Source organism: Oncorhynchus gorbuscha, linkage group LG24 (assembly GCF_021184085.1).
Source record: "Oncorhynchus gorbuscha isolate QuinsamMale2020 ecotype Even-year linkage group LG24, OgorEven_v1.0, whole genome shotgun sequence".
Taxonomy (NCBI): domain Eukaryota; kingdom Metazoa; phylum Chordata; class Actinopteri; order Salmoniformes; family Salmonidae; genus Oncorhynchus; species Oncorhynchus gorbuscha.
In genome coordinates this window covers 29057859-29084441 of record NC_060196.1, presented here as the reverse complement: position 1 = coordinate 29084441, position 26583 = coordinate 29057859, and the positions used below count along the sequence as shown (strand labels likewise).

General features: G+C 42.2%; 2 protein-coding genes across 3 annotated transcripts; both read left to right on the top strand.

The window, feature by feature from the left end:
• The first annotated feature begins 1248 nt into the window (after positions 1-1248).
• On the top strand, positions 1249-13405 carry LOC124012770. Its single transcript, XM_046326717.1, has 8 exons — positions 1249-2224; positions 7222-7424; positions 7945-8049; positions 8131-8223; positions 9725-9835; positions 9984-10107; positions 10635-11609; positions 11742-13405. Exons 1-8 carry the CDS (start codon positions 1882-1884, stop codon positions 13169-13171), a joined length of 3384 nt encoding a protein of 1127 aa, XP_046182673.1. The 5' UTR covers positions 1249-1881; the 3' UTR covers positions 13172-13405.
• A 2294-nt stretch (positions 13406-15699) lies between these two features.
• LOC124012769 lies at positions 15700-26583 on the top strand. 2 transcript variants are annotated; one of them, XM_046326715.1, is made up of 8 exons: positions 15703-16229; positions 18844-19046; positions 19666-19770; positions 19852-19944; positions 20197-20307; positions 20456-20579; positions 22153-23622; positions 23807-26583. In XM_046326715.1, exons 1-8 carry the CDS (start codon positions 15890-15892, stop codon positions 25687-25689), a joined length of 4329 nt encoding a protein of 1442 aa, XP_046182671.1. In that variant the 5' UTR covers positions 15703-15889; the 3' UTR covers positions 25690-26583. The 2 variants fall into 2 exon arrangements, with proteins under 2 accessions (XP_046182672.1, XP_046182671.1); XM_046326716.1 differs by lacking the exons at positions 22153-23622; positions 23807-26583 and adding an exon at positions 20740-20967 and having other exon boundaries at positions 15700-16229.

Sequence of the window (26583 nt, the reverse complement as noted above, 5' to 3'; positions counted from 1 at the left end):
GTAGATTGATAAGGATAAATAAATAATTGTATCAATTTGACAATACAACTAACGTTACAAAATGTAGAAAAAGTCAAGGTCTGAATACTTTCCGAATGCACAATATACAACAATACAGCAGTTTGTTAATATCAAAAGTGTCACTATCTCAACAAAATACAATATTGTATCGATATTAACCGGTTTTGTATCTGTACTGACCATTTCAGGTGTGGCAATTTCTGCGTATTTTCCACTTTTCCAAATCAATGGATGCACAATTCAAAAATCATATGATACAATCCAGAATATCCGAATGTGTATATAATTGAGAAATGATACACGTCCGGTTTTGACACTTCTTGACCACATTTAGATTTTCAGAGTTTAGCTCATTCTCAAGCAGAGGCACACACGATAAAGAATCTCAGCTCAGTGACCATAAGGTCAGTTGATCCTCTTAAAGGGGCAGTGCAGTCCAAAACGTGATTTTCCTGTGGTTCAAATATACTGTATTTGTTTCTACAGTATGAGGTTGGAATAATACTGAACTTGTGAAAATGATAATGCCCTTTTAGTGTAAGAGCTGTTTTAAAAAGACCGCCTGAAATGTCTTGTTTTGCAAGGCAGTGGGTTTGGACTGCCTGGCGACATCACCAGACGGTATAAGTTAACAGACCAACAAAGAGTTTGCCCACCTGCCAATAATAGCTATACATCAGATTACATGTCCCTCCCATTAGGCTCCAATTAAACACAAGAATGGAGCTATATACAGGGAGTACCAGTACCAGATCCATGTGCAGAGAGGTACGAGGTATTTGAGGTAGATATGTACATGAAGTCAGGGTAAAGTGACTAGGCATCAGGATAGATAATAAGGTATTAGAGGTAGATATGTACATGAAGTCAGGGTAAAGTGACTAGGCATCAGGATAGATAATAATACAAGTGAAATCAAATAAAAACAACAAATGATGAGTGTAATGTGTGGGAGTGTCAATGTAGTGTGTGTGTGAATATCAAGTAGAGTCTAGTAAGTGTGCATAGGATCAGTACAAGATAGTCAGTGCAAATAGTTTGTGTACCATTCATTGACTATATAGCAGTATGGCTATTTAGCAGTCTTATGGCTTGGGGTTAGAAGTTGTCTTGGAGCCTGTTGGTCCAAGAGCCGATGCTCTTGGACCATAGCCACAGGAAGTAGTTTGGGGGTGCTGCAACTTTTTTCCCCGCCTGCACTACAGATGGCTATCTCGGTCCGATTATACAGGACTAGTAAAGGCCCAGTGCACTACTGCAGCACCCCTACTTCCTGCGGCTATGTGCCGGAAGGTAGCAGAGTGAACAGTGTATGGCTTGGGTGGATTCTTCGGGCCTCCCTCTGACATATAGGTCCTGGATGTCAGGGAGCTCGGCGCCGGTGACACACCTCCGTGTCAAGGTTTTCAGAAGGCACTTTTTCAGAGAAGTTTTCAAAGTACATTAATATACATAAAATTGTGGAGCAGAAATGCTTCCCGGTAATGTGGAATTATGTCAGACATCACCTGTTCTACAGAATTAATTTGCTATGATTGGATTGATACTATCTACTTGGCTGTTTTGCAGAGAAACGGCCAACTGATGCTGTCCTTCGGCAAGTCCGTTTGTATTCCTTTCGTTCCATTTCCTAACATCTTTCGATATGGCAATATTCACATACGCAGGACTACTTCAAAGAGGACCACCTGGAACTCGACCATTGCTTCTTGTAGATGACGTCATGTTTGGAAGTAGCCCACCAATTTGTTTAGGCGACCAAAGGTATTGAATGTAGCTACTACCACTGATATTAACCATGTGCTAATTTACTAGATTCTGTAGGCTACCATCAACAAAACTAGATCAATATTGTCGACAATGTCATTGGCAGACGATGTCGAATGGCCATGGTCGCTGGAGGAGACAAAGGCGCTGATCTCTGTATGGTCAGACGAACAGAATATTCTGAAAATGGAGCAAACGTGTAGAAGCAAACATGTTTACAGGGAAATTTCGGAGCGGCTAAATGACATTGGTGTCAAACGGACGTGGAAGCAGTGTCAAAATAGGATGAAGGCCTTGAAGTGGAGATACAGAGAAACACGCAGATACCCAAGCAGTAGTGACCGAACAACCTTTCCATTATTTTCCGAACTGGACGAATTTCTCGCCGCCATGCCTGATCTGACCGAGTCCAAGGAAACTGGCGACGAGGAAGATGGTAAGCAAAGGTTAAATGTGTAGTTTTCAGTGACACACTATCATCGCTAATTGCTTTCTTGAACTATGTATAGATTTAAATTACAAAAAAATGGAGTAACATTATTTTATACTTCAAGATTTTCAAGAGTTTTGTTGTCGCCGGGTAAATGTCTGAATTATAGTGTGTGAGCGATGTCACAATTTAGGCCAGGATATGGGTGGGTATAATTTGTAGAACGTTCCAAAAACGTCTAAAGTACAAGGTTGTCAACAAACAATGCATACAAAGAAGCTTGATCAATTCACCTAGATAACTAGTTGCCGAACAGGCATCAACTCACCACGTAGCTTATTCTTAACGTTTGTCCAGAGTGAGGACAGAAAGTTTTAGGAATAAACGTGGCGAGTGAAACACGTAATTCAATAGCCTACTCACTACACGGTATCTTATTCTGCCGCTATACAACTTTGTATTTACTTAGTTTTTGGAACGTTCCACAAATTATACACACCCCAGCCGTTTAAAAAAAAATCGAAATATCAAAGTGCCTGGATTAGGACCTGCGCTGCTTCTTGTGTTAGGTATAGTCATACTCAACCCATGTTGTAGAGCATGAACCTGCAGGAGCGAATTACTGCTTTGATGTTTGCAGTGAACAACGGGGTGTTGTCCAGGTTCTTTGCACTCTGGGTAGGGGACACTGTGGAGTTGTCAACCGTGATGGAGCGGTCTTGAAGAGGGCAGGCCTTCCCCAGGAGGGGAGGGCCAAGCTGGCTGGGAGGAAAGGGGACAGTGTGAGCAGTGGAGGCTGGTGGGAGGAGCTGTAGGAGGATGGGCTCATTCTTTTGGCTGGAATGGAATAAAAGGACCGGAGTAAAGCACGTGGTTTCCATATGTTTGATACCGTTCCATTTATTCCACTCCAGCCAATACAACGAGCCCGTCCTCCTATAGCTCCCCCCACCAGTCTCCACTGAGTGCGAGTCATAGGATGCGGGAGGGGAGTAGGGTGGAAGAGGCAGAATCAGGATACAGGAGGGAGAAGGATTTACCAGAAGGTAGATATGATAGTAGTGGGAGAGAGAGAGAGCGAAGATTGTGACAGTGCATTGCCATCTGGGTATCTGGGGGTGGGTTTCAGTGAGATTAGTAGGCAAAAGTATTGCCTGCCTTGTGAGTGGGAAGGGACTGGGAAAGGGTGAGGACAAAAGAGGCAAGGATGGGAAAGAGAGCATTGAAAGAAATGAATTGAAGCGAGACGTTGGGAGGTTGAAGTCGTCGAGGACGAAGAGCGGTGAGCAATTGTCAAGAAATTAGTATATCAAGGTGACCAAAATTCCATCCCACCAAAACAGGCTGAAATTTCAGGTGTTATTTTCATACAGCTTTTACACTAAAGGGCATTATCATAATTTTCACATTGTCACAGTATTATTCCTACCTCATAGTGTGGAAATATACACTGAGGATACAAAACATTAAGAACACTTGCTCATTCCATGACAGACTGACCAGGTGAAAGCTATGATCCCTAAATGATGTCACTTGTTTAATCCACTTTTTTTTTGGTTTAAGCCTTGTGACAATTGAGACATGGATTGTGTATGTGGGCCATTCAGAGGGTGAATGGGCAAGACAAAAGATTGAAGTGCCTTTGAACGGGGTATGGTAGTAGGTGCCAGGCGCTTCGGTTTGTGTCAAGAACTGCAATGTTGCTGGGTTTTTCACACTCAACAGTGTCCCTTGTGTTTCAAGAATGGTGCATCAATATTAGGAAGGTGTTCTTAATGTGTGGTATACTGATATATACTGAACAAAAATATAAACGCAACATGCAACAATTTCATGAGATTAACTGTGTTGTTCCCCACATGTGCTTCATTACAGACAGCAATACTCGTCAGTTTTATCAGCTGTCCGTGGTAGAGGTCGACCGATTAATCGGGATGGCCGATTTAATTAGGGCCAATTTCAAGTTTTCATAACAATCGGTAATCTGTATTTTTGGACACAGATTTGCCTATTTATTTATTATTCTTTTTAATTTACACCTTTAACTAGGCAAGGCAATTAAGAACACATTCTTATTTTCAATAACGGCCAAGGAACAGGGGCAGAATGACAGATTTTTACCTTGTCAGCTCGGGGATTCGTTTTTGCAACCTTCCGGTTACTAGTCCAGCTCTCTAACCACCTGCGTTACATTGCACTCCACAAGGAGCCTGCGTGGCAGGCTGACTACCTGTTACGCGAGGGCAGCAAGAAACCAAGGTATGTTGCTAGCTAGCATTAAACATATCGTTTAAAAAACAATCAATCTTAACATAATCACTAGTTAACTACACATGGTTGATGATATTACTAGTTTATCTAGCGTGTCCTGTATTGCATATAATCGATGCGGTGCCTGTTAATTTCTCATCGAATCACAGCCTACTTCGACAACCGGGTGATGATTTAACAAGCGCATTAGCGAAAAAAGCACTGTCGTTGCACCAATGTATCTAACCATAAACATCAATGCCTTTCTTTAAAAATCAATACACAAGTATATATTTTTTAACCTGCATATTTAGTTAATATAGCCTGCTAACATGAATTTCTTATAACTAGGAAAATTGTCACTTCTCTTCCGTTCCGTGCAAGGAGTCAGGGTAGATGCAGCAGTTTGGGCCGCCTGGCTCATTGCGAAATGTGTGAAGTCCATTTATTCCGAACAAAGGCCGTAATTAATTTACCAGAATTGTACATAATTATGACATAACATTGAAGGTTGTACAATGTAAGAGCAATATTTAGACTTACGGATGCCATCCGTTAGATAAAATACGGAATGGTTCCGTATTTCACTGAAAGAATAAGCGTTTTATTTTTTAAATGATAGTTTCCGGATTTGACCATGTTAATGACCTAAGGCTCGCATTTCTGTGTGTTATTATGTTGTAATTAAGTCTATGATTTGATATTTGATAGAGCAGTCTGACTGAGCAGCAGCAGGCTCGTAAGCACTCATTCAAATGCACTTTCGTGCATTTGCCAGCAGCTGCTGTTTATGACTTCAAGCCTATCAACTCCCGAGATTAGGCTGGTGTAACCGATGTGAAATGGCTAGCTAGTTAGCGGGGTGCGTGCTAATAGCATTTCAAACGTCACTCGCTCTGAGACTTGGAGTAGTTGATCCCCTTGCTCTGCAAGGGCCGCGGCTTTTGTGGAGCGATGGGTAACGATGTTTCGAGGGTGGCTGTTGTCGATGTGTTCCTGGTTCGAGCCCACATAGGGGCAAGGAGAGGGATGGAAGATATACTGTTACATTGGCAATACTAAAGTGCCTATAAGAACATCCAATAGTCAAAGGTATATGAAATACAAATGGTATAGAGAGAAATATTCCTATAATCTCAACCTAAAATTTCTTACCTGGGAATATTGAAGACTCATGTTAAAAGGAACCACCAGCTTTCATATGTTCTCATGTTCTGAGCAAGGAACTTAAATGTTAGCTTTTTTACATGGCACATATTGCACTTTTACTTCTCCAACACTTTGTTTTTGAATGTTTCATTATATTTGAGGCTAAATTGATGCATAATAAGTTAAAATAAGTGTTCATTCAGTATTGTTGAAATTGTCATTATTGCAAATAAATAAATGTTTAAAAAACAATTGGCCGATTAATCGGTATCAGCTTTTTTTGGTCCTCCAATAACCGGCAAAAATCATAATCGGTTGACCTCTAGTCCATGGTTACACATTGTCTGCAGTTCTGAGGCCGGTTGGAAGTACTGTCAAATTCTCAAAAATTAAGTTGGAGGTGGCATATGGTATAGAAATTAACATTTAATTATCTGGCAACAGCTCTGGTGGACATTCCTGCAGTCAGCATGGCAATTGCATGTTCCCTCAACTTGAGACATCTGTGGCGTTGTGTGACACAACTGCACATTTTAGTGGCCTTATTGTGCCCAGCACAAGGTGCACCTGTGTAATGATCATAATGTTTAATCAGCTTCTTGATATGCCAAACCTATCAGGTGGATGGATTATCTTGGCAATGGAGAAATGCTCACTAACAGGGATGCAAACAAATTTGTGCACAATATTGGCAACAAGTAAGCTTTTTGTGAGGGATCTTTACTTTCAGCTCATGAAACATGAGACCAACACTTTACATGTTGCGTTGATTTTTTTTTTCAGTATATAAACATAGTTTTCGACTGCACAGGGCCTTGGCACAGGGTGCAGCGCCTCTGGATTGAGAGCAGTTGTCGGGGGGCTAAGTGCCTTGTTCAAGAACACAACAGCAGGGCCCAATTTTTCAAAACTAGTTTTAGAAATCGAATTGAATTAAATGTTAGAATGGGTTATTTCAACACAGAAAAATGTTATGCTGATTCTCAGAATAGGGATTCATTTTTGGTCATCCAATCTGACCTTTTATTCAGGAATAAATGTTGTTTTTGCATTTTTCAAAACCCAAAGGCTGTGATTAGGATTGTTTTGATGCGGTTAATCTTGATCCCGCTGGAAGGATGACTACAGCATGGATTTAGAAAGTTGAATGGCACCACAAGCAAGATATTTTCAATTTAACGAAGATTGGGAGGTTTAAAAAACATCTTTCTTTCATCTGAAAACCAAAGCTTCATTATGTTAAATTTACTGCAGTATAGGTACAGTATGTGGTCAGTTGTTATATTGAGAAGTATCAAATAAAGGCATGTACTTACATGTAAGTGGAATGCCGGCTCTATTTAAACAAACAAAAAAAATCTTAGTTACCTATATTCATGTAGGCTCAAGTCTGTTTCACTATGAAAGTGGAGAAGTAGTTATAGTTAAGTAGTTATAGGATATATAACCTGTCCAGTGGAAGGTAAATCTCTAGGCTACTGCCACCCACATTTAGCTAGCCAGCAACATAACATCACCGGGATGTGTGAGATCTGCTCATCTGTACGCTGCAATTTCAAAAAAGTGTGACCTGGAACGTCAACAAAGTGTTTCTTTCCTACCAGGTCGTCCTCTTCCTCTGTCGTCTCTGCGTCTTCTGGTTCCTCCACTGCGGCTGGTGTCCGCAGCTCTATGGCAAGTTGTTCAGCGCAGACACACAATGGACTACGGGTTGGTGGAGGAGTTTGTGACCACTGTGTTGGAAATAACCCCTGACCTGATGAATTACAGAGAGAAAGTCCAGCTCGTTATGGGACTGCAAGCACAGGTGAGAAATTAAGAGGGGTGTGGTTAAGGTAGAAAATTGGGTGACCCGGTGTTGTCAAAATCCCCCTACAGAAATTGATGTTTGTTTCGTCCTCTACAGTATTTGTTATTCATTATGTTCCCAGGTAAGCTGACTGAGAACACGTTCTCATTTGCAGCAACAACCTGGGGAATAGTTAAAGTGGAGAGGAGGGGGATGAATGAGCCAATTGTAAACTGGGGATTATTAGGTGACCGTGATGGTTTAAGGGCCAGATTGGGTATTTAGCCAGGACACCAGGGTTAACACCCCTACTCTTACAATAAGTGCCATGGGATCTTTAATGACCTCAGAGAGTCAGGACACCAATTTAACGTTCCATCCGAAAGACTGCACCCTACACAGGGCAGTGTTCCCAATTTCTTAATACAGGTTTCGGCTGTACTTTAGGATATACCACCGACTGTAATATTCCTACATCGTACTCACTGCCAGATTGGTTTGTGTCCAAAATGTTTCAGTGTTGCCTGTTTGTTGACAGCTGGTTCTGGAGTTGTGTCGCTCTGATCATTCAGCCGACCCGGAGACCGTCCAGCCACACCTGAGCAGGATGAGGACCTGCATCATTACTCATAGAGAAAAGGAGGTGAGTGCCAGTCTGTGATCAAGACTTGTAACTCTGCCGGCCAGGTTAATTGACCTACTGTGTTATGTATACTTTCTGTAGATAGATACAGAGGTGGAGGCATCAGAGTCAAACTTCTTGGAACTTGTCCAAACTCTTCTAGATGACCCACTTGAGAGGGAACACTTCTTCCAGGTTGGTGTGAGAACAATTTTTCTGCTAAACTGACATTGAAATCAAGGAGGTAAACTGAACCGTAGTGTGTGTGTGCACAATCTATTCCTCATTCTGAATGGTGTGGCTGTTGAACAAGTTGAGGAGACTAAATGACTTGGCGTTACCTTAGATAGTAAACTGTCACGGTCAAAACATACAGATTCAACGGCTGTAAAGATGGGAGGGGGAGGTCTGTCCGTAATAAAGAGGTGCTCTGCTTTTTTGACACCACACTCCAAAAAGCAAGTCCTGCAGGCTCTAGTTTTGTCTTAACGTGATTATTGTCCAGTCATCTGGTCAAGTGCTGCAAAGAAAGACCTCGTTAAGCTGCAGCTGTCCCAGAACAGAGCGGTATGTCTTCGGTACGTCAGAGGGCTGATATAAATACTATTCTTGCCAGTCTCTCTTGGCTAAGAGTTGAGGAGAGACTGACTGAATCGCTTGTGTTGAACATTCATGTTAACATAGTCAACAGCACTGACAGGCACACAGTTCCCCCACCAGACATGTCACCAGGTGTCTTTTCACACTCCCCAAATCCAGAACAAATCAAATTAAAGGAAAGTGGACAGTGTTATATAGAGCTGTTATTGCATGGAGCTCCCTTCCGTCTCATATTGCTTAAATGAACAGCAAACCTGGTTAAAAAAAACAGCTAAAGCAACACCTCGATGGTTTGTGTGTATGTGTTGATATGTAGGCTACGTGTGCCGCTTTTTAGATGTATGTAGTTTTGTCCTTGAGCTGTTCTTGTCTATTAATGTTCTGTTTTATGTCACGTTTCAACAGCTAATGAGAATCCTAATAAAATACAAAAAATGGTATCCCATTGAAATCCTCATCACTCCCACTACTCAGTTCTGCCGGATCGCAACTTGTAGCTAATATTGAGTTGACGTTGTTAGGTTCTGAACAAACGGAGTTAAAAACTCAAATGGACAACTAGGAAAAATCTCAAACCAAGTTTTCACCCACTGGGTCATACAGCTGCGAAGACGAGGCATGATTACACAAGCACATGTTTATAACCAACTAATAGGCGGGGTCAACTCTTTGCACGTCTCGACAGCCAATACTTCTCTGTTGCTAGACAGGACCTTAATTGGGTCCTCTCACTGCCGGACGCTAGAACCTCCGTGTGCGTGGAGGTGAAGGTATGTGAGAGGACTGTAGTAGGAGGGCTGTTGTGGTGGGCCCCTCTGCCCCCCCAGAGGTTTCCTCTCACTTCATCAGTTGACTTGACAATCTTCGCTCCTCCTGCTGCTGGCCTGCCTTATCAGACTTCACTATTGCCCTTTGCCTCCCTCCTTAGAAACAAGAAGTTCAATAAGTTCTAGTATGGAAACATGAAGAAGTATATTTCAAGCTAGAATCCAACAACGTACAGCTACTAATGATGTCAATAGGATGCCTCACACTCAATTAAGAATGCATTTCATCTGTTGCACACCACTCAGATGCACTTTAATGTGTCTTCTAGGAAGTTTTTCCAGAGGAATTTGGCCCCATGTATGACACGGCACTGCAGACTCTGATGTGGGAGTTCCTCTCCAGGCTGGAGAAACTGCTCCCAACACCAACATTTCAACAGGTATGAGCAATTTGGGAAGAGCCGGCGGTGTCAGCCTTGGCCGATTGTTGAATTGATGTTGTCATATTGCTGAGTATCCCATACATTCTTGTTGTTATTTGGTCAATTGAATTTGTTGCACATTTTTAAAACCACCTCCCGTTCTCAGACAGCATCCTGGCTCAGTCCTGCCCCCTCTATGCTGAAGGAGTGTGCACAGTCTGTGACTCAACCTCAGCCTTTGAAGACTCTCCTCCAACACCACAGATGCCATGTCCATTTGTTCACTAATGGTAGGCTTTTTTCCCCAGCTCTGTTTTCATAACAGTAGAAAATAAATGATTTGTAACATTTTTAAATCATGCTCAGAGACGAACAGGCCTGCTACACTGGACGTGTAACGTTTGCAGAGCGTGAGATGTTCCTGGTGTTTGAAAGGAAACCTGGGCGGAAGCAGCATGGCCCTGCATTCATTTACGCTTCATATGTTCTTTTCAAGATATCGATTTGGTAAAGAGCTGAGGGATGGGGCTGGAAAGATGAAATCATTCATATTCCTAAACCGAGGACTGACCATTCGTGATACCAAAATAGTTTTAACCAGGTTTTGAGGCTATACGGTGTTTTACAATTGCGTTTTTTTACAAACGATCTTATATTTGGGGTTCTGATATGGGTAAGACAGTTGAACAGAGCTCATGAAGCATTTATAAGTTATATTCTTCAAGAATCAATGGGTATGTAATGGATTTAAAGGTATAAAAAAAACATGTAGCAATCACAATAAGACATTTTATTGTTCTCTCTTTTCCACTTTCAGCTCATTCATCTTGTGCTGATGATTTCATCCTCTCTTCACTGTCTCACACGTTCTCGGAGAGGGTGGAAATGGACATCGATGAAGCACGCTCTCATAGCCAGTCTGTAGCCACATGTGCACCCAGAAAAGAAAGGGACACTTTGATAGAGCAAGATCATGCAGAGAAGCCGCTGGGGATGAGTTTGGACACGGTTAAGAAGACAGTGGATATGACGGATAGAAGGAACGAAGAATGGGGAGAGGAGAACTATGAGGAGAGCCTGCAGCATCAGTTGGCTTATAATGTTTTACAGGTCGAGGTTGTCGATGGAGAAGACATGTCCTCAACGTCATCGACGACAGCCGACAACGTCGGATGGACCTGGACCCCAACGGAAACGGAAGCGCTGATCTCTGTATGGTCAAAGAAACCGATTCTTCGGGAGATGGAACGGAGTTACAGAAAACAACATGTGTACGGCGACATTTCAGAGCAGGTGAAGGAGCTTGGCGTCAAAAGGACTCGAAAGCAGTGTCAAACAAAGATAAAGGACATGAAGCCCAGCTACAGACGAGCACTGAGGAACCCAAGCAGTAGTGGCCGAGCGACCTGTCCGTTCTTTTCTGAACTGCACACCTTTCCCGCCGCCACGCATGATGCAACTGATACCCAGTTGCCTGAGTCGAAGGAAACGCTCAAGGTTTCGGATCCAGAAGTCATGTTCTGCGATCAGGATGAAGGGCCTTCTGTGGATGTCAAGTTAGAGAATCTACACGAGGAAATGGCTTTCGGAAAGGAGACGCACAAGACACTCACCGGAGTGAGAGCAGACGCGAGGAAAGGGGATGAGGCCTTTCACAGCCCTCAGAGTGACAGCAGGGTGAAAATCGGAGGAATATCCCACCGTTGCGAACAGATGGTCGAAGACACGTCAGATATGGACCTTCAGCCCGTAGTGATGTTGACGCAACTTGATGAGACCCTTCTGATGACCGGTGAGTAAAACATTTTGATATCACTTAGAACAATATATTCATTTCTGGACGTTTTACGTGTGTGGAAAATGTCATTCCAACTCTCAAGTTAGGGGTGAGTGACTACCTTCTGTATCCTCCTCTCAACACCAGGTGGTGATCCTCGTCCTGCTTCCCATACCACGGGGCAGTCTTCGAAAAGAAGCAAGCGCGCCAAAATATGCTCCTTTTGTGGGAAGAGTTTTGTTGAAGCAAAGGATTTGACAACCCACATGAGATCTCACACTGAGCAGAGCCCTCATCAGTGCACCCAGTGTGGGGAAGGCTTTGAACATCCGGACGACTTACAAAAACATTGGCAGAATGATTGTGAGGAGATGATGAAACAGGAGGTCAATGAACATCAGCGTGGAAAGGACAGGATCTCGGGAGAGTCCGGTAATGCAAGTACTGATCCAAAAACATGCCATCTAAGCCATGAGACCTTTGAATTTCAGTGTGTGTCAAAAAACCGTCTTATTGTATTTCACAAAGGCAAAAGACTTTCTAAGTGTCCTCTGTGTATGAAGGGTTTTGGGTACCTCCGTGATTTGAAGAAAGACCAGAGTGAAAAAAGAGGTCGTCCTACAAGTGATGCCGTCAAAAAAAGGAAGGAGTTTGGGTCAAATGGAAATGTTGCCGGACTGAACTCGACCCCCGACACGTGCCCTGCCGTCTTCAAGTGCTCTTTTTGTGACGAGATCTTTTCTCGGTGCATGGACCTGAAGAGCCACTACAGTCGTACTCATCAATTTACTGGGCCGTTCCCCTGCCCTTCTTGTCAGACGACTTTTGTTTCGTTAACTGAGCTGCGCTTACATCAGAGAAATGAGTCCACTCCTTACCAGTGCTCTTTGTGCCGGCGCTCATTCTTATCACTTGACAAGCTGACTGTTCATGAGAGAATTCACACAGGGGAAAAACCGTACCTCTGTGCTGAGTGTGGAAAAAGTTTCCGGGATGCAAAAACCCTGGAAGAACACTCTAAGATTCATGTTGAGGGAGAACTCCACACCTGCTCCCATTGTGGGAAAAGTTTCAAGCGAAAAGAACTGTTGAAACAACACATGTTAAATCACAGAGATGCCGCTTTCATCTGCCCAGACTGTGGGAAGAAGTTTTTTCGGTTGGTATGGTTAAGAAGGCATATGTTAATCCACACTGGCGAGAGACCGTTCCTCTGTGATCTCTGCGGAAAAGGTTTCAAATCTACAGTTGAATTGAGATTGCACACCCGGACACACACTGGAGAACGGCCATTCAAGTGCCCAGAATGTGGAACGAGTTTTAAGCAGAAGTGTCATCTGCAGATACATCGGCGGACACACACAGGGGAGCGGCCGTATCCGTGCACCGTGTGCGATAAACGCTTTTATGTCAGCAAAGATAGAAAACGACATATGCTCATCCATACTGGAGAGAAGCCATTCAAATGTCAAGTGTGTGGCATGGCTTTCAACCGTAAAGGGCATTTGAGGGTACACCAACAAACCAAGAGGTGTTCATATAGGCACACAAGTCCCCTACATAACACATCATTATAGTAAGTGGTTTCCTGACTGACAGAACTAGACCTGTAAGCCACATTTTAAGATGTGCGTCCCGTCAAGTAATAATATGAAGTTAAGAAAAAGTATTTTACAAAGTGACAACAACAATATAAACCACGGAGTAGTATGTTTGTTTTTTGTTACAATGATGGATTTTGTAAAAAAAAAAAAAAAACTTAAAAGGACGTGTTATGTATGTGACTGTTATTAAATTGTTTTTTAAAGGCATGGGCATAGCGTTTGGTTATTTTAGTTATTTAGTTGGGTCATTCCTAGTCTGCGGTGCCTTTTGGACCTTCTAACTTTTGGGGGAAAAGTATCTTTAAAAAAAAAAAATTGTATTCTATCAGAAAAATTACATGTTTGACTTTATGAAAAACATATTGGTCAAGCTCGGGCACTTAAATGTTTAGGTGCATTTTCCAACCGGTTAGGTACATAACCCTAACAGTGTCAACATAACTGGAAATTTGGAGCCTAAATTGGCCATAGCTCTGTGAGGGAGCAAGATTGAGGTAGCATAATAGTGAACACTTGAACCGGATTTGAACTTCCCTATCAAACGTTTTAACATTTTGAGGAATTTGAGTGGGACATACAGAATAACAACATGGAAAAATAGATAAGTGTTTATTTATTTAGCCTTTGCACCATTGTTTTCCCACCAAAAAAGTATGACACTTCCTGAATAGAGAGAAATAGTCAATATTGGTGTTGTTTTGTAGGCACTAACTCCATGGTTTGTTGGACAAAGCCTATGGGGGGAAATTAATGGTGTCTTTTGTAGGGGTTTTGGATAAACGCTGAAAATAAGGTCTGTGGTAAACACAGGATTAGGAGATCTGACCTGTTTTTGTTCTATGAGATAATCTTTGTCAGCTAACTAGACTTTGAGGTTTGAAACATTTATGTAATAATAAACAAAACGTATATAAGATCTAAGCCTGTGTTAACCTCCGACCTTATTATCGGCATTTAACCCAAAACCCTATTCTTTCCCCATTTTAATTTCCCCCCCCCATAGGAATATCTGCTTTAAAGGACTACAAGCTGGCAAGCTCTATGTGGTGGCATTGTAGGAAGGGGCTGTTTTAAAGGAGCAGTACAACAAAATAACAGGGTGGGAAGTGACATCAGGGACACACAGAAAATCTTAAATAAAATAATAAATACAATAATCATGAAAAAAAACTTTTGAAGAGAGAGAAATGAATTTGGACTGTAAAATAATGAAGAAAGCTTTTAAATATTTTAATGGGTTCTATTTCTCATGGACATTGATGGATAACAGTTGAGTTCATGGCAAAAAAACACCTACATCCACTGAAAAAAAGTATGCATTATGCATACAATTACCTTTCAAGATCCACATTTTTGTGTTTTCACGGTAAGACACTTGATCTTTTATATTTAAAGCTTTTTGGAATCAACATTTTACACTAAATAAGAAGTGATAGTTCCTGGGAACAGAAAAGGCACCACATTGTAGGAATGACCCTGATGTTTCTGGCCTGCAATTCAGTCATATTGCACAGATTATCAGACTCGAGTCATATCGATAGGGTGCTTCAATTGTTCAACACCACCTCAACATCAATTTTTTTGGGGTGATGGAAATAAAATGATAAAGGGGTGTGTTTCTTGTTATTGGGAGGAGGGAGTATGATTCAATGGTTTATGATCAAATTCAATGTTAAAGTTCATTTTCAGCAATTCTACACATTTTGCTGAGTAGAGAACATATTTGTAGTTTTAAAGCTACTTTCTTGGAATACTGCACAATTTGCTTTGCAGTTTTAAAACTAATATCCTGCAATTATACACATTTTGCCTTGACTTATGTCATGTTCATACAATATCTGGTTGAATAACAAAATCAAGAGGGGCCCCCAAAAAGGCTAGGGGGGGGGGCCCTGGAGGTGCCCTTCGGACCCTCTGTAATTCATCCCTGATTACTAAAACGTTTAGACAGCGAGTTAAAATGTTATATATTCCTAGGTAAATGAACTGATGTGGGCTAACTGAGTGACTATCAACTACTGATACACTACAAATTTAGAAATTGCAACCCTGTGTATTCTACTACCAACAGTAAATTGAGACTGGATTCCTAAAGAAAATATAATCCTTTTCACGAGGCCCCTTGATGGTAAATCTGCAACTGATACATAAACCATAGGACAAATGGTAAGCCTTCTTGTGTAAACATTTTAATTCATAGGTCTATGATGGAACATGAAGGCACTCTTTCATTCAAGTTTTCAAAGTACTTCATAAATGTAAAATGTATTGCCTAATTAAATAAATAGACATGCTTTTCTGTAATCTCTGAAATATGGAATTATGTCAGACCTCGCCACTTCTATAGAATACATGTATTATGATCAAATTGAACTCCGTGTGCAGACATTGATACAATCAGCTGGACTGTTTTACAGAGACATTTAAATCAAAATTAGTCCGTATTCCTTTCCATTTCTTACATCTTTGGCACTATTCAGACACGCAGCACGACTGCAAAGAAGACCACCTGGAACTCGACCACGGGTCCTTGTAGATGACGTCAATACGTCACGCCTGGAAGTAGCCAGCCAAAGAGGGAGTAGTCCACTGTTCAGGCGACCGAAGCGTTTGAATTTAGCTAGGTACTACCACTAATATTAACCTTGTACTATAACTTACTAGCTGCTGTGGGCGATTATCAACTCAACAATGTCATTGGCAGACGATGTCGGATGGACATGGTCCCCGGAGGAGACAAAGGTGCTGATCTCCGTATGGTCAAGCGAACAGATTCTTCTGAAGATGGAGCAAACGTACAGAAACAAACATGTTTACAGCGAAATTTCGGAGCGGCTAAAGGACCTCGGTGTCAAACGGACGTGGAAGCAGTGTCAAAATAAAATGAAGGCATTGAAGTGGAGATACAGAGAAACACTGAGGAACCCGAGCAGCAGCCGACCGTGTCCGTTCTTTTCTGAACTGCACGAATTTCTCGCCGCCATGCCTGACATGCCCGAGTCTAAGGAAACCGACGATGAGGAAGATAATGGTAAGCAAATTGAAATTAATAGTTTTCAGTGTCGCTATTGATATGAAACTATCTGATTTGATTGGTCAAAGGATCAATTGGTGTAAAATAAAGTTGGTTGCCCGTGTAAACCCAGTCACACAGATCATCGTTTTCAAGAGTTTAAGGATGGATTTAGATGGGCAGCCCAGTTCAGTTATTTTTTTCCCCCACTAATTGATATTTTGACCAATCACATCAGCTCTTCTCACAGCAACTCTTTTACAGAGCTGATTGGTTAAAATACCAATTACTGAAAAACAAGATCAGAATTGGGCTGCCTGTCTAAAGATTGTAACCAGGCTTAATTGCAACCAGAAAAAAGGTTCAAAAGAGAGAGCAGAGCGCTGGCTGGAGGACAAGCTTAGTTGAAATGGGAATTCGTCCTCTTGTCTTTCCCAATATCCCCCAGACAACACACACACACGTGGAGAGGCACAGTGTGCAGCACCCCTGGATGGAGAACAGTTGGGGGAGTTTAAGTGCCTTGCTCAATAAAAACTGTGCCCTGCTGTTCGGATTTGGGCAAGGTGGGGAGGTTTAAAGAAAGAAAAAACCATGTCTGAAAATCAAAGCTTCAGTATATTAAATTGACTGTAGTATGTTAGTAGTTATATTGAGGAGTGTCAAATAAATGCATGTCACTATTGTTTAAAAACATCTTAGTCCCCTTCATTCATGTAGTTTACTCATTTCTGTTTCACTGACAGTGTAGAAGTAGTAACACACTGTCCAATAGAAGGCAAGCTTCTAGGCTACTGTATGGAGTGAGATGGCTGCCAAAAGGTTGAACATACACTACTGTTCAAAAGTTTGGGGTCACTTAGAAATGTCCTTGTTTTTTGAAAGAAAAGCATTTTTGTTCATTTAAAATAACATCAAATTGATCAGTAATACAGTGTAGACATTGTTGATGTTGTAAATTACTATTGTAGCTGACCTGTTGCACCCTCGACATCCACTGTGATTATTATTATTTGACCCTGTTGGTCATCTATGAACGTTTGAACATCTTGGCCATGTCCTGTTAATCTCCACCCGGTACAGCCAGAAGAGGACTGGACACCCCTCATAGCCTGGCTCCTCTCTAGGTTTCTTCCTAGGTTCTGGCCTTTCTAGGGAGTTTTTCCTAGCCACCGTAGTTCTACACCTGCATTGTTTGCTGTTTGGAGTTTTAGGCTGGGTTTCTGTACAGCACTTTGAGATATCAGCTGATGTAAGAAGGGCTTTATAAATACATTTGATTGAAACTGCAGATCTTTTTATGGAATATCTATATAGGTGTAGAGGCCCATTATCAGCAACCATCACTCCTGTGTTCCAATGGCACGTTGTGTTAGATAATCCAAGTTTAGCATTTTAAAAGGCTAATTGATCATTAGAAAACACTTTTGCAATTATGTTAGCACAGCTGAAAACTGTTCTAATTTTAAAAAAGCAATAAAACTTGCCTTTAGACTAGTTGAGTATCTGGAGCATCAGCACTTGTGGGTTTGATAACAGGCTCAAAAAGAACGTTCTTCTGAAACTCGGTAGTCTATTCTTGTTCTGAGAAATGAAGGCTATTCCATGCGAGAAATGGCCAAGAAACTGAAGATCGCATGCTCTGCACTTTATTTGTCTAGTAGGCAAATAGTCCTACATGAGGCTATGACTCTATGACTGCATGCCTCTAGAAGAGGGGCTTTTCCTAAGGCGCATGGTGCTGTGCTGCTGCATGGAGATCACAAGCTCTTCAACTGGGCAGCAGTGTGTCGGAGGGAGTAGCCTATACGGTGACTACCTAAGACCACTGCAACAGAGTTATTGTAAAGTGTGGGAATAAACCTATGCCAGACTACGTTTAACCTCTCCCGTGTTATTTTCAAAGTCCGTGTGTTCATTACCCGATTCATATAAATCATGTCAAATTATTTTAACTTCATATTAACCCCTCCTACAGAATATGCTTTGGCAAAATTTAGTGATTCAATCAATATAAAAATATTCTAATGTATTTTGAGTAGCAAGGACTCCAGTGGCCATTCATAATTCATAGATTCACCAAACATATATTATTGTTCCATGATTCATTATTCCTGGTAGATACTACTGGTTATGATTCATTATTCCTGGTAGATACTACTGGTTATGATTGCAAACAGAGCCCAGAGAATCATGTGGTGCAATACTGAATTAGTCATATTTTGACAAGGTACATGCATGGGTACACCAAACGTACACCTCACAGACCGTTTGGTGTACGTTTTTTGTTGTTGTTGTTGGTGAGACGAAACTGCCCAAACTCTGAAAGGTATTATTGTATATGTCAGAATTGCAACACAAGATTTGTTCAAGCCTGCAATGTTAGTCTGTAATCGTAACATGGTGTTTGTATGTTCACAGATAAAAATTCCACATTTACGTTTCACGCATGGCTTTTCTTGCGATCCTAACGATACATAGGCTCAAACTTTTGGCAGGTATTTCGCTCCCTACTACTGCCACCCACATTAGGCTACTCGGCAACAAAGCCACATGACATGTAAAAGTCCGATAGTCCGCAATCGCAATAAAGGTGGCTTGAAACGTCAACAAAGCGTTTCTTTCCTACCAGGTCGTCCTCTTCCTCTGTCGTCTCTGCGTCTTCTGGTTCCTCCACTGCGGCTGGTGTCCGCAGCTCTATGGCAAGTTGTTCAGCGCAGAGACACAATGGACTACGGGTTGGTGGAGGAGTTTGTGACCACTGTGTTGGAGATAACCCCTGACCTGATGAATTACAGAGAGAAAGTCCAGCTCGTCATGGGACTGCGGGCACAGGTGAGAAATTAAGAGGGGTGTGGTTGACGTAGGAAGTTGGGTGACATTGTCCACATGTAGAGTTCGCTTGTGAAAGAGACCTTGGTTTCAATGGGACTCCCCATAAAGGTAAAAATAGAGAATCAAATCAGCTTATTGGTCGCGTCCACAGTTTAGAAGATGTTATAAAATGTCAAACAAGTACACAAATACTTCAAATGGAATCATGTCTAATCAATCAATGTTTGTTATATTTCACACACATGATGATTGTTGAGTCCTCTACAGTAAGGGCCCCTAAAACCAGACCATATTTTTTTGGTACTAAGTGGATGTATGCCATATAACTGATTTACAATGGGTTCTGCAGCAGGAAGGTTCCACATAACCAATAATTTTTGCTGCTTTCTCTGATCATGCTTTCCGTCACAGTTTCTGTGTTAGCCAAACCGCTATGGTCTTTTCACGACAACAAGCGCCCCTGCGGGTGTAGCCAGTATGGTGACTTGAGTGACATGGCTTCACTTGATACAGGCTTTGACTTTATAGTATATAGCACATACTAGAACATTATTATATCGTACTCACTGCCAGATTGGTTTGTGTCCAAAATGTTTCAGTGTTACCTGTTTGTTGACAGCTGGTTCTGGAGTTGTGTCGCTCTGATCATTCAGCCGCCCCGGAGACCGTCCAGCCACACCTGAGCAGGATGAGGACCTGCATCATTACTCATAGAGAAAAGGAGGTGAGTGCCAGTCTGTGATCAAGACTTGTAACTCTGCCGGCCAGGTTAATTGACCTACTGTGTTATGTATACTTTCTGTAGATAGATACAGAGGTGGAGGCATCAGAGTCAAACTTCTTGGAACTTGTCCAAACTCTTCTAGATGACCCACTTGAGAGGGAACACTTCTTCCAGGTTGGTGTGAGAACAATATTTCTGCAAAACTGACATTGAAATCTAGGAGTTAAACTGAACAGCAGTGCATGCACAATCCATTCCATATCCTATTCCATGAAATCCTTGTTACTGGCTTACTCTGTACTGCTGAACCTCAGCTTGCATTAGCTAATATTGAGTTGACTTGTATAGTTACTAATTATGTCAATAGGATGCCTCACACTCAATTAAGAATGCATTTATTTAATCTGTTATACTCGACTCTTCTAGGAAGTTTTTCCAGAGGAATTTGGCCCCATGTATGATAAGGCACTGCAGACTCTGATGTGGGAGTTCCTCTCCAGGCTGGAGGAACTGCTCCCAACACCAACATTTCAACAGGTATGAGCAATTTGGGAAGAGCCGGCGAAGTCAGCCGTGGCCGATTGTTGAATTGATGTTGTCATATTGCTGAGTATCCCATACATTCTTGTTGTTATTTGGTCAATTGAATTTGTTGCACATTTTTAAAACCACATCCCGTTCTCAGACAGCATCCTGGCTCAGACCTGCCCCCTCTATGCTGAAGGAGTGTGCACAGTCTGTGACTCAACCTCAGCCTTTGAAGACTCTCCTCCAACACCACAGATGCCATGGCCATTTGTTCACTAATGGTAGGCTTTTTTTCCCCAGCTCTGTTTTCATAACAGTAGAAAATAAACCTATTTCATTTAAACCTGCTACACTGGACGGGAACTTTTGCAGAGATGCTCCCATTGTTTGACAGGAAACCTGGGCATATGCTATGGGTGACGCTCTGTTTCTATTTTCAAGGTATCGATTTGGTAAACATCTGAGCGATAGGGCTGGAGAAATGTAACCACTTATATTCGTACACGACGCTATGGATGCAAGGACTGACTATCCATGATTCCAAAATTATAATTTTAACCATGTTGAGGCTATAAAGTGTTTGTTTACAAGTATGTTTACAAATAATGGATTAAAACAAGCATATACAGTGCATTCGGAAAGTATTCAGACCACTTGACTTTTTAAGCATTTTGTTACGTTACAGCCGTATTCTAAAATGTATTGAATAGTTTTTTTCTCATCAATCTACACACAATACCCCATAATGACAAAGAAATAACATACCTTTAGACTCTTCCTAGAGCTGGCCGCCCGGCCAAACTGAGCAATCGGGGGAGAAGGGCCTTGGACAGGGAGGTGACCAAGAACCCGATGGTCTCTCTGACAGAGCTCCAGAGTTCCTCTGTGGAGATGGGAGAACCATCTAGAAGGACAACCACCTCTGCAGCACTCCACCAATCAGGCCTTTATGGTAGAGTGGCCAGACGGAAGCCACTCCTCAGTAAAAGGCACAGGACAGCCCGCTTGGAGTTTGACAAAAGTCACCTAAAGACTCTGACTATGAGAAACCAGATTATCTGGCCTGATGAAACCAAGTTTGAACTCTTTGGCCTGAATACTAGGTGTCACATCTGGAGGAAACCTTGCACCCTTTTTTTCAGCTGCATGGACTGTGAGACTGGTCCGTATCAAGGGAAAGATGAACAGAGCAAAGTACAGAGAAATCCTTGATGTTAACCTGCTCAGGACCACAGGCTGGGATGAAGTTCAGCTTCCAACAGGACAGTGATCCTAAGTACACAGCCAAGACTACACAGGAGTGGCTTCAGGACAAGTCTCTAAATGTTCTTGAGTGGCCCAGCCAGAGCCCAGACTTGAACATCTCTTGAGAGACCTGAAAATAGCTGTGCAGCAACGCTCCCCATCCAACCTGACAGCTTGAGAGGATCTGCAGAGAAGAATGAGAGAAATTCTCCAAATACAGGTGTGCCAAGCTTGTAGCATAATACCCAAGAAGACTCGAGGCTGTAATCACTGCCAAAAAGGTACTTCAACAAAGTACTGAGTAAATGGTCTGAATACTTATGTAAATGTAATATTTCAGTTTTTAGTTTTTTTTATATGCTTGCAGAAATGTCTAAAAACCTGTTTTTGCTTTGTCATATTTTGGTATTGTGTTTTAGATTGATGAGGAAAAAACAATTTGATCAATTTTAGAAGAAGGCTGCAACAACAAAATATGCAAAAAGTCAAGTGGTCTGAATACCTTCCGAGTGCAATGTATATTCTTCAAGAATCAATGACTATATATCATTAAAGTCACAGGAAGACAAAATATTTGATTGTTTTCTTCTCTTTTTTTAAATGTTTCAGGTCATTCATCTTGTGCTGATGATCGCATCCTCTCTTCACTGTCTCACACGTTCTCGGAGAGGGTGGAAATGGACATCGATGAAGCACGCTCACATAGCCAGTCTGTAGCCACATGTGCACCCAGAAAAGAAAGGGACACTTTGATAGAGCAAGATCATGCAGAGAAGCCGCTGGGGATGAGTTTGGACACGGTTAAGAAGACAGTGGATATGACGGATAGAAGGAACGAAGAATGGGGAGAGGAGAACTATGAGGAGAGCCTGCAGCATCAGTTGTCTTATAATGTTTTACAGGTCGAGGTTGTCGATGGAGAAGACATGTCCTCAACGTCATCGATGACAGCAGACGACGTCGGATGGACCTGCTGGACCCCCGATGAGACAACGGTGCTCATCTCTGTATGGTCAGATGAACAGATTCTTCATAAAATGGAGCAAAGTTATAGAAAGAAACATGTGTACAGAGAAATTTCGGAGTGTTTAAAGGAGCTTGGTGTCAAAAAGACAACGAAGCAGTGCCACAATAAGATAAAAGCCTTGAAGTGGAGATACAGAGAAACACTGAGGAACCCGAGCAGCCGACCGTGTCCGTTCTTTTCTCAACTGCACAAATTTCTCGCTGACATGCCTGGGCCCAAGGAAACTGTCAAGGTTTCCGATGAAGTCGTGTCTTTGAATCAGGATGAAGGGCCTGTGGATGTCGAGTCGGAGCATCTAAATGAGGAACTGGTTTCTGGAAAAGGGAAAGACGAGACCCTCACCAAAACGCAAACAGAAGAGGGAAAGAGGGATGATGCTTTTTGCAGCCCTCAAAGTGACAGCAAGATGAAAATCCCCCCCAGAAAACTTTGCAAACAGATGGTTGAAGATATGTCCTCAACAACATTGGTAGACAATGATACACGGACCTGGACCCTGGAGGGGACGAAAGCACTGATCTCTGTATGGTCAAACAAACAGGTTCTTCAGATGATGGAGCAGAGTTACCGAAAGAAACACGCGTACAGTGAAGTTTCCGAGCGGCTAAAGAACATTGGCATCAAAAGGACGTGGAAGCAGTGCCAATCAAAGATGAAGCACATGAAGCACAGCTACAGACGAGCACTGAGGAACCCAAGCAGTAGTGGCCGAGCGACCTGTCCATTCTTTTCTGAACTGCACACCTTTCTCGCCGCCATGCCTGACATGCCTGGTTCCAAGGAAACTGTCAAGGTTTCAGATGGAGTCATGTCTTCAGATCAGGATGAAGGGCCTCCTGTGGATGTCGAGTCGGAGCATCTAAATGAGGAAATGGTTTCTAGAAAAGGGAAAGACGAGACGCCCACCAGAGAGCCAACGGAAGAGAGAAAGAGGGATGAAAGTGACAGCCAAATGAATATTGGAAGAAAACGGGCAGTTGAAGATGTGTCTGATTTGGAACTTCAGCCCGTAGTGCCGCAAACCCAAGTTGATGACAACGGTCTTGTGACAGGTGAGTAAAACATTTGTATATTTTTAAACAATATATTTGACGTATGGCAGTTCTGTGTGTGTGTGTGTGTAGAATTAACTCCATGGTTTAAGTTGGGGGTATGGCAGTTGTGTGTGAAATAACTGGGTTGAGAGTGACATCTCTGTGTTCTTTAACAATGGTACTTCTCTCCTCTCAACACCAGGTGGTGATCCTCGCCCTGCTTCCCATACCACGGGGCAGTCTTCTAAAAGAAGCAAACGTGCCAAAATATGCTCCTTATGTGGGAAGAGTTTTGTTGAAGCAAAGGATTTGACAACACACATGAGATCTCACACTGAGCAGAGCCCTCATCAGTGCACCCAGTGTGGGGAAGGCTTTGAACATCCGGACGACTTACAAAAACATTGGCAGAATGATTGTGAGGAGATGATGAAACAGGAGGTCAATGAACATCAGCGTGGAAAGGACAGGATCTCGGGAGAGTCCGGTAATGCAAGTACTGATCCAAAAACATGCCTTCTAAGCCATGAGACTTTTCAAGTTCAGTATATGTTGAGAAGGCATCTTATTGTGTTTCACAAAGGCCGAAGACTTTTTAAGTGTCCTCTTTGTCTGAAGGCTTTTGCCTTCCTTAGTGCTTTGAAGAAACACCAGAGTAACAAAAGAGGTTGTCCTACAAGTGAAGCTGTCAAAAAAGGGAAGGAGTTAGGGTCAAATAACCCTTCTGCACGCATAACTCCAGGACTTCCCTTAAATACAAATAATTCCAAAACGTGCCCTGTATGCCATGCAACTTTTTCACAAACGTCTAGTTTGAAAAGCCACTATTTTTACCATCATGCCCCAGACAAAAGCCGCTTCAAGTGTCCCCGATGTTTGAAGGCTTTTGTATCCCACAGTCAAAGGAAGAGACACCAGCAGAGCAAAAGAGGTTGTCGGTTAGATAGAAGTCACAAAAATGGGAGTAGGCCAGCATGGTCGACGACTCTTAGGGAAAAGAGAAATGAGATTCCTCAGCCGTCCAGTACAGCAACCCAGGAACCAACAACCTCTCAAGTTCCCACCACTACAGCACAGTCCTCTAATAAAAAGACAATTCCCAAAGCATGTCCCGTATGCCAGAAGACTTTTAAATTTGAAGCAACCATGGTAAGGCACATTGCTTCTCACCAAAAGGAAAGGCTCAACAAGTGCCCTGACATCTTGAAGTGCACCTTTTGTGACGAGATCTTTTCACAGGGCATGGACCTGAAGAGCCACTACAGTCGTACTCATCAATTTACGGGACCGTTCCCCTGCCCTTCTTGTCAGAAGACTTTTGTTTCGTTAACTGAGCTGCGCTTACATCAGAGAAATGAGTCCACTCCTTACCAGTGCTCAGTGTGCCAGCGATTGTTCCGAACACAGTATACCCTGACTATTCACGAGCGAATTCACACAGGGGAGAAACCATTCCTCTGCGCCGAGTGTGGAAAGGGTTTCCGGAGTGAAAAACTACTACAATCACACTCTAAGAGTCATGTTGAGGGAAAACCCCACTCTTGCTCCACTTGTGGGAAAAGGTTCCAGAGAAGAGAGCTATTGAAACAACACATGTTACATCACAAAGATGCGGCTTTCATCTGCCCAGACTGTGGGAAGAAGTTTTTTCAGTTGGTATGGTTAAGAAGGCATATGTTAATCCACACTGGCGAGAGACCGTTCCTCTGTGATCTCTGCGGGAAAGGTTTCAAATCTACAGCTGAATTGAGGATACACACCCGGACACACACTGGAGAACGGCCATTCAAGTGCCAAGAGTGTGGAAAAGGTTGTAGGCAGAAGAGTGAGCTGCAGGAGCATCTACGGAGACACACAGGGGAGCGGCCGTATCCGTGCCCCGTATGCGATAAACGCTTTTATGTCAGCAAAGATAGAAAACGACATATGCTCATCCATACTGGAGAGAAGCCATTCAAATGTCAAGTGTGTGGCATGTCGTTCAACCGTAGAACACTTTTGAGAGTACACCAAAAAAAACAGTTGTGTTTATATAGCCATACAAGTCCCCTACATTATACCCCCCTACATTACACATCATTGTAATGTTGGGGATTGGTGGTCCTCGATCAGTGTTTGGATTCATTAAAGGAATCTGTTATATATATTGCTCATTACATTTGAGAAAAGTAATTGTTACGTTACATATTACTCGTCATCATATGAACGAAGCCCCACCGAGGCGCTATGCTCGGTGCTGAATCCTTCATTTACAATAGGCAATTTATAGCCTAATATTGTCACCCATCAGACTATTGTGATTTTAATCTGGTCTGTAGGCGACGTCTATATGTGTGAAATGAGTTTTGATCTGCCATTAGTCAACTGTCGGGGGAAGGAAGGGCAGCGAGGGGAATAAGTCCTCCTAAAGACAGGCTAATGAGAAATTCAAACTACAGTGGGGTCTGAAATGATTGACACCCTTGATAAAGATGAGCAAAAATGTCACAAATAAATATTTATTTGAAATACTGAGCTGTATGTTTAAAAAAAGGGAAATATTATTTTTATACTAATACAATTGCTCAGATGAAGAGATTTTGTTGAACAATTATTTAATTTTTAAAAGGTAGGGGTCAAAATGAATGCCTCGCGTTCATTCCAGATCCTTGATATCCTTCGTCTGCGTTTATGGACCGCCCTCTTCAGTTCAAAGGTTAGGTTTTCAATGGGTTTCAATTGCAAAATGGCATCATACTTGGGAAGATGGTTTAATCTGTGGACATTTTGAGGCTTGAAGAATGATTGATGGATTGGCCACTGCGGGTGATAATCCAGCATTTGCAGAAAGAGAAAATTAGGAATGTACAGTACGAGTCAAAAGTTTGGACACACCTACACATTCAAGGGTTTTTCTTTTTTTTGAACTATTTTCTACGTTGTAAAACTAGACATTGACATCAACTATGAAGTAACACATATGGAATCATGTAGTAACCA